The 18,364-nt window shown below is 42.2% G+C and overlaps 1 protein-coding gene across 4 annotated transcripts in view; it reads right to left on the bottom strand.

Annotated features, from left to right (window-relative positions):
- pdxdc1 (pyridoxal-dependent decarboxylase domain containing 1) overlaps positions 1 to 18,364 on the bottom strand; it is a 67,980-nt gene that overhangs the window by 3,810 nt on the left and 45,806 nt on the right. For all 4 annotated transcript variants that reach the window (XM_086000785.1, XM_086000783.1, XM_086000784.1 and 1 more), the window contains 8 exons: positions 17,560 to 17,623; positions 10,340 to 10,431; positions 10,035 to 10,140; positions 8,727 to 8,898; positions 6,387 to 6,505; positions 4,411 to 4,532; positions 3,295 to 3,387; positions 1,977 to 2,073 (listed from right to left, as the gene is read on the bottom strand). In XM_086000785.1, the coding sequence (XP_085856911.1) occupies positions 1,977 to 2,073; positions 3,295 to 3,387; positions 4,411 to 4,532; positions 6,387 to 6,505; positions 8,727 to 8,898; positions 10,035 to 10,140; positions 10,340 to 10,431; positions 17,560 to 17,623 (865 nt within the window). The remainder of the gene's footprint in view (positions 1 to 1,976; positions 2,074 to 3,294; positions 3,388 to 4,410; positions 4,533 to 6,386; positions 6,506 to 8,726; positions 8,899 to 10,034; positions 10,141 to 10,339; positions 10,432 to 17,559; positions 17,624 to 18,364) is intronic.

Raw genomic sequence — 18,364 nt, forward strand, 5'->3', positions numbered from 1 at the left:
GTGTAGTCACTGTTGTAAAGTAGGAAACGCAATAGCTAAATGGCACATTGCAAGTTCCCACAAACAACAATGTGATAATGACCAGATAATGTTTTTTTAAATTATTTAAATGGGGAGAGATTACAAAATGCTGAGGTACAGAGGGATCTGGGGGTCCTTGTACATGAATCACATCAAGTTATAGCATGCAGGTACAGCAAGTAATTAGGAAGGCAAATGGAATGCTGGCCTTTATTGCAAAGGGAATGGAGTATAAAAGTAGGGAAGTCCTGATACAACTGTACAGGGCATTGGTGAGACCACACCTGGAGTACTGCGTACAGTTTTGGTCTCCTTATTTAAGGAAGGATATACTTGCATTGGAGGCAGTTCAGAGAAGGTTCACGAGGTTGATTCCGGAGATGAAGGGGTTGTCTTATGAAGAAAGGTTGAGCAGGTTGGGCCTATACTCACTGGAGTTTAGAAGAATGAGAGGGGATCTTATTGAAACATACAAGATTCTGAAGGGGCTTGACAGGGTAGATGCAGGGAGGATGTTTCCCCTCGTGGGGGAATAATTTTAGAATAAGTGGGCATTTAAAACGGAAATGAGGAGGAATTTCTTCTCTCAGAGGGTCATGAATCTTTAGAATTCTCTTCCTCAGAGAGCTGTGGAGGCTGGGTCATTGAATATATTTAAGGTGGAGATAAGACAGATTTTTGAATGGTAAGGGTTATGCGGAGCGGGCAGGGAAGTGGAGTTGAGACCAAGATCAGATCAGCCATAATCTTATTGAATGGCGGAACAGGCTCGAGGGGCCAAATGACCTACTCCTGCTCCTACGTGTATTTTCTTATGATGTTAATTGAGGGATAAATATTGGCCAGGACACCAGGGATAACTTCCCTGCTCTTTTTCGAAATTGTGCCATGGGATCTTTTATGCCCACCTGAGAGCAGATGGGGCCTCAGTTTAACGTCTCTTCTGAAAGTCGACACCTCTACTGCACTGGAGTGTCAGCCTAGATTTTTGTGTTCAAGTCTCTGGAGTGGGACTTGAACCCACAACCTTCTAAATCAGAGGAGAGAGTGATACCCACTGAGCCACAGCTGAAACTATAATCAGGAATAAAAGACTGAGATATCTGATATTTCCTGTCATAACATTTATTGTGTGAAAATTCTGATGAATCAATTTATAACCACAAATACCAGTTTCCACTGATATGTGCATTGTATACCATTGCTTGTTATACCTTAAACACAGCAAAATTGTGACAAATAATTTTTCAAACAGACACATCCTATTCTGCTCAGTAACATAGGAAAGGATGCTGCCCTGATGGCTCAGTTGGTAAACATCATGCAACTCAGACATAAATATCAGAAGGCTCCAGGTTCAATTATTGGTCTGTGCTGAGTTAAGCTGTTCTCAACAGTGTTGCTCGTATGGGTGCAGTAATTCACTGTAGCATCCTGGATATGCAGAAAAAATGGTCAGGATTTCCAGTAACTCCTGTTGGAAAGTGCATGTGTATGGACAGGGTCCAGCTGGGCTGCGGTGCCACCAGTCCAATAGTCTCTCAACACACACTACCTAGACACACATAAGGAATGGCCATAGTATTGGAGGCTGACTGGTGCCGACTGTACCATATCTAGCAGAAGTCAGTTCCTTCAGGAGAGGAAAATTGGCAACAAAAGAAACATACGGCAGAGTTTTTGAAGTTGAGGAAAGGGGAATCTGACAACACTTGTTCCTGGGGTTCCTTTTAGTCTGTTTTCAGAAGTTTTATAATAATGGGTGAAATTAAAAAAATTTTGCTCTAGATCCATCATCCATACTTAAACAGTTTGTTTACACCTGTGTAAAAATACTGTTACAATATTCAATTCTTTGAAAAATCATGAGCAAAATAAATGTATGCACTATGAATAGAATTTAATAAATGGGAAATGTGTTACAAATGGAACAGAACTTAGAACTGATAGCTCACCTCCTGCCAGATTGAATGATCTTCCTTTAATTGAGCTCTGGACTGGGGAAAACCAATTAAGCACTGAACCAACTACAGGAATCTGGCGCAGAACTCCCTGCAAAGATAGAATGTGATAAAGGACAATAAGTGCACAAATAAAAATACAATTGTCGATTATTTTCATGGTTCCATCATTTAAACTTGATTTCTTGTATGGTTCTACTTATTAAAAGCTTATTTGTGCTGGTTGGGCAATATCTCTAATCAACTTTAATGTGCAAATAAGCAAACTGCAATTGTTAATTCTCAATGTGTGTGAATGTTATCACACATCAACCACCATTACTGGCATCAAAAAATAGAATAAAATTCTACAATAAATCAGAATTTATTATAAATAATTGAGCAATTTAAATTTAATCTCAAGGATCAAAGTGATAACTACAAAGGATTCTGGCTTTGTGTGGTCATCTATGTCCGCAATGATAACCTGCAATCATTATTCTCTACTCACTGATTGGCATCTATTAGAATTTGTATGTATGTAAAAAAAGAGTTTTTATGTAAACAGTGCCAGAATGGAAACCAGTTCAAATAATTCCAAAACAGTAGACTACTTTTAATAATTTGCCTCAGTCTCACTGTATTTTGCTCTCCACTGCAGATATTCCTAAGCAGTCATACAACAATATCTCAAATTCAAAAATTGCATCTGAGAGATGTTGCATTAGTTGACATTAAGGTTTGTTAAATATTTAGTTTATCTGCTATCAGATTTTTTTTTTTTTTTTTAAAAACACAAGTAATGTGCATTTTAGGCTATGCTTATAATATAGCTAGACTAGTAGGTATGCAATTGATTCCAGCTTGGTGGTACCCAATTTATGCTGTTTGGCTCCAAATCAAACTTTTGGAGTTAGAAGAGAGCAACATTGAAACTCATATTCCTAACCTGCAAATTTGAGATGTTTTGAGAGCATGATGGGATTGTCCAGAAGACTCTGGGCATTAAAAAAAAATAGTTTGATACTGTAATGTTCTACCACTGCACGTGGCTCTGGAACTATACTGTCACTTTTGATTCACTGAAAAGTGGCAGTATAACTGCACCCCTAGTGATTTCTGCAAATATAGTTATTTTGAAGGTTTTACTGAAATGAAACAAATATCAGCAATAGATTACTAAATGTAAAAACACTATTTAAAAGTATTCTATTTAAAAGTGCAATTCTATATTGTTACCAATTTTGTTTCTAATGAACAACATTTGATATATTGTACATTAAAGTGTTTCATCAAAATGTGTTAAACTTAATCTGGTAGTATTTATATTTACTTCTTCAAGGAGCTTAGCTTCATTGGCCTTCTGCAACTGCTGCTCTGCTTCAACAATTCCTTTAAGGACTACTTCAGTCATGTTCTCCAATAACTTCAAAACAAATACAAGGGGGGAGAATTATGGTTGGCATTAGTACTAGACAATAAGGGTCCAAGTAGTTTTTTCACCACACAGTAGATTTTCAGAAACCTTAAATGTGTCTGCTGTATTCAACCCAGACTAATTCAACTGAGCAAAGGAAAAGTCCTGGTTTAGCCCATTCAAGGAGTGATAATGGAATACAGTAGAATTGGCTTGTAGTAATCCACAATGGAAGGGTCAATTTTTTAATTCCAAGACCACATTGCATGGAAAGTGGTACCTTCCATGCTTGTAGAGATCGGTACTGACTATTTTGTAGAAACAAACACATGGAAATGTTGTGAAGAAGATGCTAGAGAGGAAGGTACCCAAAATCCAAACCCGATTTCCCCATTGCTCACCTCCGAGCAGCACTTTAAACACCCTTTCCTTTCAGCCTTCATTTTAAAGAACAATGTTTTGATCAGTCTTTACTTCCCCTGACTTAGTCCCAAACCGGCACTATGAGCACAGCACTGTGTTCAAAGTGCTGGTCCGCAGTGTTACCAAACAGCAGCATTGCGTGGTAGTTTTAAATAGCTGACCAGTAAAGTATAATCCATGGAGAATAAGCAGTCTTCCAGGAAGGATGAGCAGCGCGGAGCAGTAATACAAATAGGAAATTGGTTGTAGTGGCCGCATCAATCACTGTGACTGGATTTGACTACATTTGGAAACTGCAACAGTACTTACTTAAATACACCTGCCAGACAGGGGGATATGTATAATATAGGTATTATAAATAAAATATGGAGATCTTGGTGGAATTAGGTTAGAATAAGACAACATATTCAGAATTTATGTACATTTAGTTTGAAAATAACATTAGTGACAATTTTAAAAGCGTAGAGTTATGGTGCATTTCAGTAAAGTTTTAAAAGACTGTTGGAGCCATCAACATACAAAATTAAGCATGGTTTTGGAATAGAAAATGATCTTTTCCATCAAATGAAATTAGTTTGGTTGAAAAAGAATGATTGAAACTGTACATACCTTTGAACTTTCCTCTATTTCTCTGCCTGTGGCTGCAATGGTTTCCACTAGTTCTGGCACATCTAAATTATCAGTTACCATACCAATATAAATGCAATTTTTCTCGCCTCCAAACTCAGGCCCTGCAGGTTCAAAGTGTTAAAGTAAATAATAAAAGTTTCACAAACTACAACTATAATGCTCCTCAAATAACTGCATTTCTTTAGATTATAAATCAATATGAAGTACTAAATTGGCCACAAGTCCTTTCCTACAATCAACTAGTGCAAATACCACTAATTGCTTTTATCTCCACGTTAATAAATAAAATCAAATGTTCTTCCTCTGGTGAGTTTGGTACAACGGACCTAAACATCCCTGGGCTAAGGAGTATAATCTAAGCAAGCAGCTGAGGTTTCCTTGCTGATCACTATCCAGTGAATCCTGATGCAAGCGCACTGGTATTGTGTCACGAGGACAGAATTATGATGCCTTCCTTCTACCTCCATCCCATGTTGATGCTTACAATCTAGGCTCACAAGCGAAGAAACGCAAGGTATTGGAGGGCCAATGCTTCCCATAGAACTGCACCCAAACCTGAGCTGTTGGCTTCAGCGGAGAAGGGTTCAGGTTAGGAGAAAAAAATATTTCTGTACCAGCAAAAGTTGCCATATTTGTCCACAAGCTAAATATAAAGGTTTACTTTTTTTTTTTACACTCTATCTTAAAAGTGTCCAACAATAGGACATGTGGCATCAGCAAAACAAATGTAAGAGTTTATTTCTGTTAAGCTAAATATGTTAACTTTTTTGATGGAGTTCGAAATTTAGAACAGAAATAGAGATCCCATTTGGACTCCATTAGATCTTCTCCCACATTTCTTCATTCACCTACTGACTGCTGTCTTGCACTTTGTACATTAGAAGGATAATGAGATGCCCCTCTATTTTCCCTCCTTTGCAAGGATGTTTCTGGTCACCTCTTGGTACTTCCCCATAGCAGCATGACGTTGGAAATTCAGTTAGAGAAACTCAGTGAACCCATGACCCGTGCCATCTTCGAGCTAATTTGCTTTACATATTTTATCCTACAGGTAGACTACCCTTTATCCGGACTTCCGAAAACCGAAACCCTCTAAAAACCGAAGGTTTTTTCGTTCAGCTAAGTCGTGCGTACGAACGAAAAAACCTTCGGTTTTTAGAGGGTTCCGGTTTCGGAAGTTCGGATAAAGGGTAAGTCGTGCGCACGACCCCCCACCCGCGGACCCCGCCGGCCCCGACAACCGCCGATCCCCCCTGCGGACCCCGCCGGCCCCGACAACCGCCGACCCCCCCCGCCGGCCCCGACAACCGCCAACCCCGCCAACCGCCGACCCCCCCGGCCCCGACCCCGCCGGCCCCGACAACCGCCGATCCCCCCCGCCGGCCCCGACAACCGCCGACCCCCCCGCGGACCCCGCCGGCCCCGACCCCCGCAGCACGGTGGCATAGTGGTTAGCACTGTTGCCTCACAGCGCCAGGGACCCGGGTTCGAATCCAGCCTCGGGTGACTGTCTGTGTGGAGTTTGCACATTCTCCCCGTGTTTGCGTGGGTTTTCTCCGGGTGCTCCGGTTTCCTCCCACAGTCCAAAGATGTGCGGGTTAGGTTGATTGGCTATGATAAATTGACCCTTAGTGTTAGGGGGATTAAATACGTAGGGTTACGGGGATAGGGTGGGATATGTGTTGGTGTAGGGGTTACAGGGATTGGGTGGGATATGTGTCAGTGCAGGCTTGATGGGCCGAAATGGCCTCTATCTGCACTGTGGGGTTTCTGTGATTCTGTGACCCCGACTGACTTACGCTGAGCGTCAGCGTAAGTCGTGCGCACGACCCCCCGCCGACCCCTGCCGACCCACCTTCCGAAATCCGAAATTCTCCTTTATCCGAAACTCGGCTGGTCCCGAGGTTTTCGGATAAAGGATAGTCTACCTGTATTAGGTAGAAGGGCTTTCTGACCTGTTGAGAACATCAGATCGGAGTCAAGTTCCTTCAATTTCTTTAGCAATCCAGTCGTGATTTTTTCCATTGCTATTAGCTGTTTTTCTGGGTCAGTTTCTTCTTTGTTAATTTCATACCTGCAGATAATTTACACAGTTCAGTATTGTAATTTAAACTCAACTAACAAGAGGCATCAAAGGAGTTGTTCAAACTTACCATTTCATATTTATGTTTAAAGCAGAAGGAAAGTCAGGGAGGATTCAAAGAACTTCCCTCCACATCCCATCTACTTAAAAAAAAGTTTTTAAAAGACATGTTAAATTTCTCACCTCATCCATCCAGCCAGGTTGGGTCCCCATGAATTCAGTGTCGAGGAGGAGCCTCGTGCATCCCAGAATGGCTCCATTCATTATTAATGGGGCTGCAACTTTGCATCAATGTCAGGGTCATCCTGGAGCCACCAACCATGGGAAGCCACACTAAGCTGAAAATCATGCCTTTCAAGTTTTTTTAAATTTGTTTTTTTATGGGATGTGGGTGTCGCTGGCAAGGCCAGCATTTATTGCCCATCCCTAATTGCCCTTGAGTAGGTAGTGGTGAGCCGCCTTCTTGAACTGCTGCAGTCCATGTGGTGAAGGTGCTCCCACAGTGCTTAGGTAGGGAGTTCCAGGATTTTGACCCAGCGACAATGAAAGATCGGTGGTATATTTGTAAGTCAGGATGGTGTGCGACTTGGAGGGGAACTTGGAGGTGGTGGTGTTCCCATGCGCCTGCTGCCCTTGTCCTTCTAGGTGGAAGAGGTCGCGGGTTTGGGAGGTGCTGCCGAAGAAGCCTTGGCGAGTTGCTGCAGTGCATCTTGTAGATGGTACACACTGCAGCCATGGTTCGCCGGTGGTGGAGGGAGTGAATGTTTAAGGTGGTGGATGCGGTGCCAATCAAGCGGGCTGCTTTGTCCTGGATGGTGTCGAGTTTCTTGAGTGTTGCTGGAGCTGCACTCATCCAGGCAAGTGGAGAGTATTCCATCACACTCTTTACTTGCGCCTTGTAGATGGTGGAAAGGCTTTGCGGAGTCAGATGAGACACTCACCATAGAATACCTAGCCTCTGACCTGCTCTTGTTGCCACAGTATTTATATGGCTGGTCCAGTTAAGTTTCTGGTCAATGGTGACCCCCCCAGGATGTTGATGGCAGGGGATTCAGTGATAGTAGTGCCGTTGAATGTCAAGGAGCGGTGGTTCGACTCTCGCTGGTTGGAGATAATCATTGCCTGGCACTTGTGTGGCACAAATGTTACCTACCACTTATCAGCCCAAGCCTGAACATCGTCCAGGTCTTGTTGCGTGCGGGCATGGACTGCTTCATTATCTGGGGAGTTGCGAATGGCGCTGAACACTGTGCAGTCATCAGCAAACATCCCCATTTCTGACCCTATGTTGGAGGGAAGGTCATTGATGAAGCAGCTGAAGATGGTTGGGCCTAGGACACTGCCCTGAGGAAAGTTGAAATAAGATGTTGCAATGGAAGGCAGCAGGGGAGATTTTCATTTGGGAGGGAGGGGAAATTGCGAAAAGTAAATTAGGGGAGATGTGCACAAAATAAATGTGGATATGAGTTATTTTTAAGAATTTATTATGAAGCACAAACCTAAGGAAATGTAAATGCAACACACTGATGCCAAAAAACTCCTCTTAAGCTGACCAGAGGAAGAACAATGTTTGATACTTATTTATTAATGTGGAAATAAAAGCATTTCCTGGTATTTGATTTAATTAATTCTAGGAAAGGATTTGTGGACATCGTGGCCAATTTTGTACTTCATATTGATTATAATCTAAAGAAATGCAGTTATCTGAGGAGCAGTTTGTGCCAATTTCACAGCCCATTTTATTATTTATTTTAATATACTTTGAATCTGCAGGGCCTGAGTTTGGAAGCAAGAAGAACTGCATTTATATTGGTATGGTAACTGAATTTAGATGTGCCAGAGCTAGTGGAAAGCATTGCAGCCACAGGCAGAGAAACCGAAGAAATGTCAACAGTGTGTACAGTTTCAATAATTATTTTTCAACTAAACTAACCAGGTACCCTTTTAATTTTGTTTGATGGAAAAGATCATTTTCTATTCCAAAACCATCATTAAAAAGCCACGTCCTGAAAAAGTGTGTTTTCACTTGTGTTTAAATCAGGTGAATCTTTCTATCAATATCCCTTAAACTATTTTTTAAAAATATTACCAGTGCATAATATGGGACTATGTACATTCTGTTTATTCTTGCTGTTATAATTCCAATCATGCATATTTTCATAGGCTACATCTAGAAAAATATTTTTGGATAAACACATTTTGAAAGACCTACCGTACAGCACCTAATCCAGGCCAACTCAGATCTTCGATGTAGGTCAGACCAGCTGTCTGGTAAACCTCCTGTTTAAATTCTTCTCGAAGTTGTGCGGTGCTAATTAGAATTGGAATTTTTGCTTTCAGGCATTCAGCCAATTCGTCCACATGTTCTGGCTTGGTATTCAGGACTAAATTTTAAAAAATTGGAACTCTCATTTTTAGAAACACCTAATATTCACAGGATAGCTGGCAGTAGTGTAATAACAAAATACCCAGTGACACCTCATTAAATGACTTTGGAATTATGAAGCTTATGCGACAAGTAATTCATTTTCTGTCTCCCACTTAGTCGGAAATGGTGAATTCTCAATGCTATAGTGTTTTAAGATTGGTAGCTATACTGTATCATTACGTTCTACAAACCCTTTGTTTTTTATATAGAAAAGGTCCATTTAAAACAAAGACAAGATACAATAATCTCTTTGATAACATGCAGCACAGCTAAACAGGAGAAGCAAATTTCCTGACTGAATGTGACGATTTGATACTGGAATTAAATATCTGAATTGCACTGATACACACACCAGAAAGTTCAACATCATTTTAGCCAGTAGAATGAAGAGAAGTAATGAAGTCAAAGATAAATGCGCATGGGATTAGAGGTCATTACTAGTTAAAATCTGGATAATTTGTACATGCAAGATCAGTGCTAGGATTGTTGGAACCTTTGGGGGAGCATGTATGGTCCCTCTCCTAATATTTCTGTAGACACAGTATATTGCAGGCGGCTATTGGAATCAGCATCAGAATTGATATTGACAAAAATGGTTCAGCTAAATCTTCACCCAGCCGAGCTATTACCCAGATATGAATTCAAGTAATTCAATACTGTGCAGCCTACAAGATATTCACGCTGTTACGCTTTGGCCTGGATATCCAACTTAGATATTGACATTTGATTTGCTACTACCATATGAAAGAAGAAAGAATACAACACCAGTTTATAGAACTCAGGGCCCCTTTGAGGGTAGGAGACTGGATGCTACAGTGGATTACAACACAACACTGTCCTCTTGCTGTCATGTGACATTGAATCCAGACTAGTCTGGTGCTTGGAAAGTCCCCTCTACCTCTCTATAAGGAAAGCTTCTGGTGCATCTATCAGTGCAAAAAGAAATAACGGATATTATAGAACATCAGCCCTGCACCTTATGCTAACTCAATGGTACTAAAAATGTATAAATAAAAGTATTTACACAATGAAGACAAATCCTTCCTACAAATCATAAACTAATAGAAATATCAAATCAAGCTATTTACTCACCAGCTGCGGTCATCAATGGACTAAATCGTATACACACTCCCTCATCTTCCAATTCCACAACATCTACACCACTGGTCGGAACCAACTGTCCTAGCTGTTCTCCTAACTGTTGACAGAAATACAGGGTATAAATTTGGTGAATAACTGTAAAAACATAATGCACTTGCTATGAACTCATTTTGAATCTCTTGAATGTTTTAATTGACCAATATGGACACTAATTTAACTTTTGATTATAATTTTTTTTTGATGTATCGGGACATCTGGAAACTTAACAGAATACAAACTTCACATTAAATTCTTACCCAGCGATTCAGGGCATCATCAATCTCTCTCTCATTGCTGTCTTTTGTGGATTCCTGTGCTGCAGCAGTTTGATACTGAGCTCCACCTGGAGCTGAAAATATTAATAAAAAGATTAAAATGGAGATCACAAATGAGAAAGAAATGCTGCAGATATATATTTGCGTTGGCCAATTTTTCTTTGATCCTCCTCGCCTGAAGGTGTTAACTCCTGCTCTGGTATGGTTCTATAGGTGCTGTTCATCCATTGGTACCCAAGGAGTGCTGGCCATGGGGAAAGGGGGAGGAGAAGACTTCACATCTGAACCCGATACTGTGATCATCAGATGTCCACGTGTACCGTTTCCAGTAGGCAACTGTGGATAGTTGGAACCAAGGGGGCTATGGCATGACAGCCCTATTGCCATCTTGCTGAAATTAGCTAAACACAGAGTCAAACCTGGGATGGGAGCCAGTGGAGTTCGACGAGTAGGTGAGTAGAACTTCCAATGGAATAGGATGTGGAGGATGGAGTTCTGGATGAGTTGGAGTTTTGTGAACGGTTGAGCTCAGGGGTCTAGGAAGGAGTGTGTTGGAGAAATTGAGCTTGCTAGTGGCACAGATGTGGATGAGGGTTTCAGTGCCGATGGGTATGAGGTAGGAGCGAAGGCCGACATTACAGAAGTGGAAATAGGTGGTCTTGGTGACAGACTAGATGTGGGGTTTGAAACTCAGATCAGGGTCCAACAGGATACTGAAACTGCACGATATTTGGTATAGCCTGAGTGAGCAGCTGAAGGGAATGGAATCTGAAGCTACAGTGCAGAGTTCCCGGCACCTTCTCTGCTCAACGGTATCCAATTTCGCTGGGGAAAGTGCCTTAAAACAGCTGTTGGGCACCATACATATGTAAATAAGCAGCCCAACAGTGGTTTTAGGTGAGCACCAGGAATGCCTGAAAAACAGCCCGACCCAATAGCGGGTTGGACATCTTTCAGGCGTCCTTGGGCTGCAAAATGCTGGTGCCCTAAATTGGAACTCATGCCAGTTTTAAACATGGCCCAATTTCTTCCCCATTTTATGTGCCATAGAAAGGAAGCCAATAGTGAGGTATGGAATCAAAGTGTACACAAACCTATCTTTAAAGCCACAGTGCTTTCAAAACAGTTTGCCTTTGAGTAAGTTCGAGAAGCCGGATATGGATATGGTGTCTGGCCAGTATTTGGAATCATTTATAATCCTATTCATGTACAGGTACACAATAAAAGGAACAATATTCGCTTTTGTTTATTGATCCAAATGCACCAGGCATATAATAAACTAATTGACTTAGAAATCCTGGAGGGCAATTGCTGTCAGTTCTCTGAAAAAAGGTTTGAATTGGCTGACACTCCGTTTGATCATGTGAAGATTGTTATTCTCCTAATAAAAAGCACTCATGCAATTGAGGTTAAAGCCACATTCTGCCTGTCCCTGTAGAACGATCAAAGATGAATAATGTTATGGTGTTAAAATACTTGCACTCTGGTCCCTGCTTCACTAACATTTTTATAAGAGAACCTCCAAAAGACTGATCAAATACTCCTGGTGTACATGACTGTATCTCAATGTGAGATTTCCATGCAGAATTTTTACCTAGGCAATTGAAAAACAAATAAATAAATTTGCTCATTGGCAAACAATTGATTTATCTCAATATTTGTTTTTTTAATTTAATTTATAAAAACGAGCTAGAATGCAGACTTCAACAACTTGCATTGATTTTGCACCTTCAATGTAGAACATCATCCCAAGGTACTTCATAGAAGAAATGTAAGGAAAAGGGACCTGAGCCAAAGGTGAGATGATGACGGGAAGCTTGGTCAAAGACGTGAGTTTAAGGAGGATGTTGGGAAATGGAAAGACAGAGATTTAAGGAGGGATTTCATAAGAACATAAGAATTAGGAGTAGGCCATTCAACCCCTCAAGCCTGCTCTGCCATTCAATAAGATCGTGACTGATCTTTGACCTCAACGCCACTTTCCCTCCCGATCCCCATATTCCTTGATTCCCCTATAGTCCAAAACATCTATCTATCGCAGCCTTGAATATACTCAACGACTAAGTATCCACAGCCCTTCAGGGCAGAGAATCCAAAAGATTCACAACCCTCTGAGTGAAGAAATTCCTCCTCATCTCAGTCTTAAAAGGCCGAACCATTATCCAGAGGCTATGCCCCCTAGTTGTAGACTCCAAGTCTGGGGAAACAATCCCTCAGCATCCACCCCGTCAAACCCCCTCAGAACCTTATATGTTCCAATGCGATCGCCTCTCATTCTTCTAAACTCCAGAGTATGGGCCCAATCTACTCGATCTGTCCTCAGGACAACACTCATATCCCAGGAATCTAATGAACTTTCGTTGCGCTGCCTCTTAGGCAAGTATATCCTTCCTTAAATAAAGAGACCAAAACTGTGCACAGTACTCCAGGTATGGTGTCACCAAAGCCCTGTACAATTGTAGCAAGACTTCCTTACTCTTGTACTTCAACCCCATTGCAATAAAGGCCAGCATGCTATTTGCCTTCCTAATTGCTTGCTGTACCTGCATTTTAACTCTGAGTTTCTTGTACTAGGACACCTAAATCACCAACATTTAATAGTTTCTCTCCATTTAAAAAATATTCTGTTTTCCTATTCTTCCTGTCAAAGTGAATAACCTTACATTTCCCCACATTATACTCCATCTGCCATCTTGTTGCCCACTCACTTAACTGGTTTATATCCCTCTGCAGGCTCTTTATGTCCTTCTCACAGCTTACTTTCCCACCGAGCTTTGTATCGTCAGCAAACATGGATACATTACACTCAGCTCCTTCATCCAAGTCATTAATATAGGTTGTAAATAGCTGAGGCCCAAGCACTGATCCTTGCGGCACCCCACGAGTTACAGCCTGCCAACCTGAAAATAACCCGTTTATCCCTACTCTGTTTTCTGTCCATTAACCAATCCTCTATCCATGCTAATGCATTACCCCCAACCCCATGAGCCCTTATCTTGCATAACAACCTTTTATGTGGTATCTTATCCTTGGCAGCTGAAGGCACAGTTGCCAATGGCGGGGTGAAAGGAAGGAGGTATATGCACAAGATGGTGGAGTCATGGAACAGAGTGTATGAGTGGTGTTGTAGTGCTGGAGGCAGTGAAAGATAGGAAGAGGTGAAGTTATGCAGGAATGTAAACACTAAGATGAGAGCTTTAAACTTGAAGCGTTGGAGGACCAGGAGCCAACATAGGTCAACGAGGACAAGTATGATGGGTGGGAATGATGTGGTGTAGGATAGGATATGGACAGCAAAGCTTTGGACGAGCTGACATTTATGGAGATTGGAGGATGGACAGAGAACACTGAAGTAATCAAGTCTGGAGGTGATAAAGACCTGAATGAAGGTTTTGGCAGCAGATGGGCTGAGGAAGTGACATAGGTGGGCAATGTTATGGAGGTTTAAATAGGCAGTCTTTGTGATGGAGAGGTTGGAAGCTCGCTCAAGGTTGAATAGGACACCGAGGTTGCGAACAGACTAGGTCAACCAGAGGACAGTGGCCAGTGATGGACTGGGTGGCCCATCCAAGACTGGATGTCGGACAAACAAACTGCACACAGTTCTGGTCACATTACAGGAAAGATGTGATTGCACTAGAGAGGTTACAGAGGGGATTTACAAGGATGTTGCCAGAACTGGAGAATTTTAGCTATGAGGAAAGATTGGATAGGCTGGGGTTGTTTTCTTTGGAACAGAGGAGGCTGAGGGGAGACTTAATTAAGGTGTATAAAATTATGAGGGGCCTAGATAGAGTGGATAGGAAGGACCTATTTCCCATAGCAGGGAGGTCAATAACCAGGGGGCATAAATTTAAAGTAATGGGTAGAAGGATTAAAGGGGAGTTGAGGAGAACTTTTTTCACCCAGAGGGCAGTGGGGGTCTGGAACTCACTGCCTGAAAGGGTGGTAGAGTCAGAAACCTTCATCACATTTAAAAAGTACTTGGATATGCACCTGAAGTGCCATAAAATGGAAAGCTCTTTTACGATTGGCGCAGATATGATGGGCCGAATGGCCTCCTTCTGTACCGTACATTTCTATGATTCTATAAGCAGTCTGATAGTACAGAGATAGCGGAAGGTTTGAGAGGTGGTGAAGTAAGCTGGGTGTCATCACCATACATTTGGAAGTTGACATCATGGCTTCAGATGAAATTGAAGAAAGAGAAGTATTTAGATGAGGAACAGAAGGGGCCAAGTAGTGGATAGGTTGGTGGGGAGGGGAGGAGATCCAAGAGTGGTTGGAAGAGGAAAATAGTAACTGGGGCAGAGTCTGATAAAGTGCAGACTAAAGCTTTAAGGGGGAGAAATTGGGTACCTTTGCACCTCCCGTTATCGCCTCGGTGGGGGGGGGCAGGTGCAATAACAGGGCGGAAATCACTTACCAACCAGGCACGTCAAGAAGATCGACTCCCGCGATATTCAGTGGGAGGTTTGTGGTAGCGGTATGGCGTTGCGCCCCGATCTCCTTCGCCCGGAGATCGTGACAGCATCAGCATTGCCCCGGTCCCGAACTTCAGTTCCGCCCCCTGCAGCATCGCTGGGCAAAAACACCGGCAGCTGCAGGAGGCGTTCATCGGGAGGCTGGGCACTTCAGGGGCGATACTTAAAGGCAAGTAGCAAAAAATCTGAAATACTGTTTTCTGTTTTTCTCCTCCAGCGATCGATCAGCCCGGCACTCTGCTGCAGTGCATCGGGCTAATCGGGCCGGATCGCGGCCCTGGTAAGTTTTTTCCTTGTAGAACTTGCAGCAATAGCCCTTCCCTTTAAGGGGGGGGAAGGAGCCTTCCAATGCCGCAGTGCTGCACGGCCCAGTGTGCAGTGCTGCTCACCTACCGCCCCGCCTGCTGCGCTCCAGGAAGGAAGTGGAGCACTTGATTTAGCACTCCACTTCCTTCCTGGAGCACAAAACCAAATTTTTTAAAAGACAGACATTAGCGCCTGGTGCTAATTTTTTCAACTTTTAAAAGTTAGCGTTCCAAACGGGGCTATAATGAATTTCTCCCCCTAAATGTTTTGGGGAACTTAACCAAATGTGGAAATGGAAATTCCAAATCCTGCTTCTTACGACAGATCCATTTGAACCTGATTTGCTTGTTACACCTGGATGAAAACAGCAAAATCGTCTTGTCACTTAACATTGGCCGCTCCACTTATTGGTTCTGACAAGTCACCTTCAGTGATTCTGAAGTACTTAGCAGAACTACAGGGGTTCCCAAGAGACATTTCAAGTAATTCATTAATGACTTCCCTGACAGGGTTGACATGTACATCACAGACTGTGTGTCCTTCTTCAAAGACCCACAAGCTGAGGTCACCTCAAATGCATCCTTTCATGTTTTCTTTAACAACGCCCAGAAGAACGTTGCCTGAGGATCACATGGAGGAACAGATGCAAATTCTATTGCTGTTGTCAATCATTAGACTGAAGCCAACACAGCCACTGATCCTCCATCACCTCTTGTTCTTGGAAGCAAATTGCTGGTCACTCCAAAATGATTATTTCATAATAAAGAAAATTACAAAACAAACAGGAATTCTGTTGTGACGTTGCAATTATTGGTTGATCTTCAAACAGTGCAGGTCTCACTGCTGTGTTATTAGTAACAAAATCTGCCAACACATACACACATATTTCTGATATTAGAGACTGATCAGTCCATGGAATTCCTCACTGTACCATGATGCTATTTTATTTACTAGAAATAGTTCCCATTCTCTAACATATTGCATACCTTGGAATTGCACACACCGATGAATGGGCAGGACCTACCCTTTACTGGTAATTGGAACAAAGCAACGCCCTCTTTTCCTTCCTGCCTAGATACAATGTACAGGAAACTTTGTGCTATCCGGCACTGACGGGACCGAGCTGTTGCCGTTCCCTCAAAATTGCCGGACACACCAGCGTTAATGTTGAAGCATACGGAGCTTTTTATCTCCGTATCTGACAACAAACACTGTTGCTTAGCAACAGCTTCTAAACTGTCAGCCCGTACCTTGGAAGCGTCTCTGTAGCTTAGCAACAGCTTCAGAGAGACTTTGCAGAGCCTGACTGTTGGGGAAAAAAAAAGCCACGAGAAGAAAAAAAACCGAACGGCTCCTGATTTTTGCCGGTGGCTCGAGCTTGCCGGGCATTTAGCCTCCGGATAACACAAAGTTTCCTGTACACGTAATTAAAAGTTGATTTTCCTGGCTGCCCTCTGTCCCAGTGCTGGACAGGCGCTGTACATGTCAAGACCGATCTACAGCCCAATGTGGTGCACGGAGACATTAACAAGGATTGGTCACAACCCAGTCGGTGCAGGTCTGCCACCAGGCAGGGCCTTGCACCAACAAATGGGGGAGACCTGCAGCTTTGACCCTGGTCACTGGCCTCGATGCTGCTGCTGTAGAGCAGCAACCAAAAATCTGGTGGAAGCTGAAAATGAATTATTTTCATCTACATTTGAGTTACTATTCCCCCCCCCCCCCCCCCCGAGACCCCCTGTTCTGAGGAGAGTCCTGGCACACACTTCCAATAGTTTCTCGGAACATCCATGGTGATACAACCTGAATAAAGGGGCACAGCTCCCAAAAATAAGACAATCCCCTGAAAGTGCAGAGGGACACACAATTGTAACAAGCTGTAGGTGTTCCCACATTTCTTTACCTGTATTGTACGTAAAACCATAGTGTATATATAATGCCTCCATTCTCCCGATGTACCAAGAGCATATATCAGGGATTGGGGCACAGATGGCAGCATATCCCACAAGATTTTCCAACCAATAATGTCATGGGATCCTTTATGTCCACCTGAACAAGCACATGGGGCTTTGGTTTAACCTCTCATCCGAAAGAGAGCACCGCCGACAATGCAGCACCCCTTCAATACTGCACTAAAAAGTGTCAGCCTAAATTATGTGCTCAAGTTCTAGAGTGGGGCTTGAACCTACAATCTTCTGATTCAGAGACAAGAGAGCGACCACTCAGCCAAGCTGACACGTAATCAAATATTCCATAGAACACAATAGTTCCTGTACTACTAAACTTATTAAGCAGATACAGAGTCAAGGATTCTACTCCTTTGTTCTTTAGCCTATGACTAACTGACAGTCATGGAGATTTAAAGAGCAGAAACATGTAACTGCTAGGCATTAACAGCATTCGGCTTCTTACCTGATTTTAAGTGCTCCTGAATGAATCTGAACACTACCACTGGAGAATTAAATTCATCTTCAACCTTTTAATAAAATAAAACAAATATTAGGTGCCCATCATTATGAAGAAGGGATGTTTTGAATGTTTGGTTTATGGGTCCAACTATTTCACTCAAATAAAAATGCAGTTTTTAAAAAAGAAATCACCTTACCAACTAATTCCAATGACTTTTAGTGGCAAGGTTTGACCACTGATTATTAAAGCAGAATTTTTATTTTCTAGAAGGATGCTGTAGGACTGTAGGATTGGTTCTCTGCCAAACATACTGAGCTCAGTCTTTGACCTCAAATCAAAAGATGAATAGCGCCCATAAACCAATTTCCAAATTCTTACTAAAAGTCTTTTCTCTCTATTCTACTGCAGTGCCCATTTCAAACACAAAGAAGCAATATACCATCCAAAAGTAGTAATAAAAAGCCTTTGACATTTTCCATTTCTGCGAGTTATATTCCAAGTGGAAAGTTAAAAGGTGAGAAGCAACATAAAAAATGATACACCGGAATCCAGATAAACATGCTTGATCCAAATGGAGTTCAAAAATACCAAAATATTTCTTATACAAACATAACACCCATGCACAAAACCCTGATCCATGAAATGCTCTCCCATTATGTTATTTAATGCTCACCACACTAAACAGAGAGTATGCTACACAGTTAACCTTGTAATACCAGCAACTAGATAACTGGTTGGCAGCCAGGTGAGTAAGCACAATTGAAAAGAGTTCTTTTGCTGAGCAAATGGAGCACTCAACACAGTTGCA

Source organism: Somniosus microcephalus, chromosome 11 (genome assembly GCF_052327205.1).
Source record: "Somniosus microcephalus isolate GS21.2 chromosome 11, FLI_Smic_1.0, whole genome shotgun sequence".
NCBI classification, from domain to species: domain Eukaryota; kingdom Metazoa; phylum Chordata; class Chondrichthyes; order Squaliformes; family Somniosidae; genus Somniosus; species Somniosus microcephalus.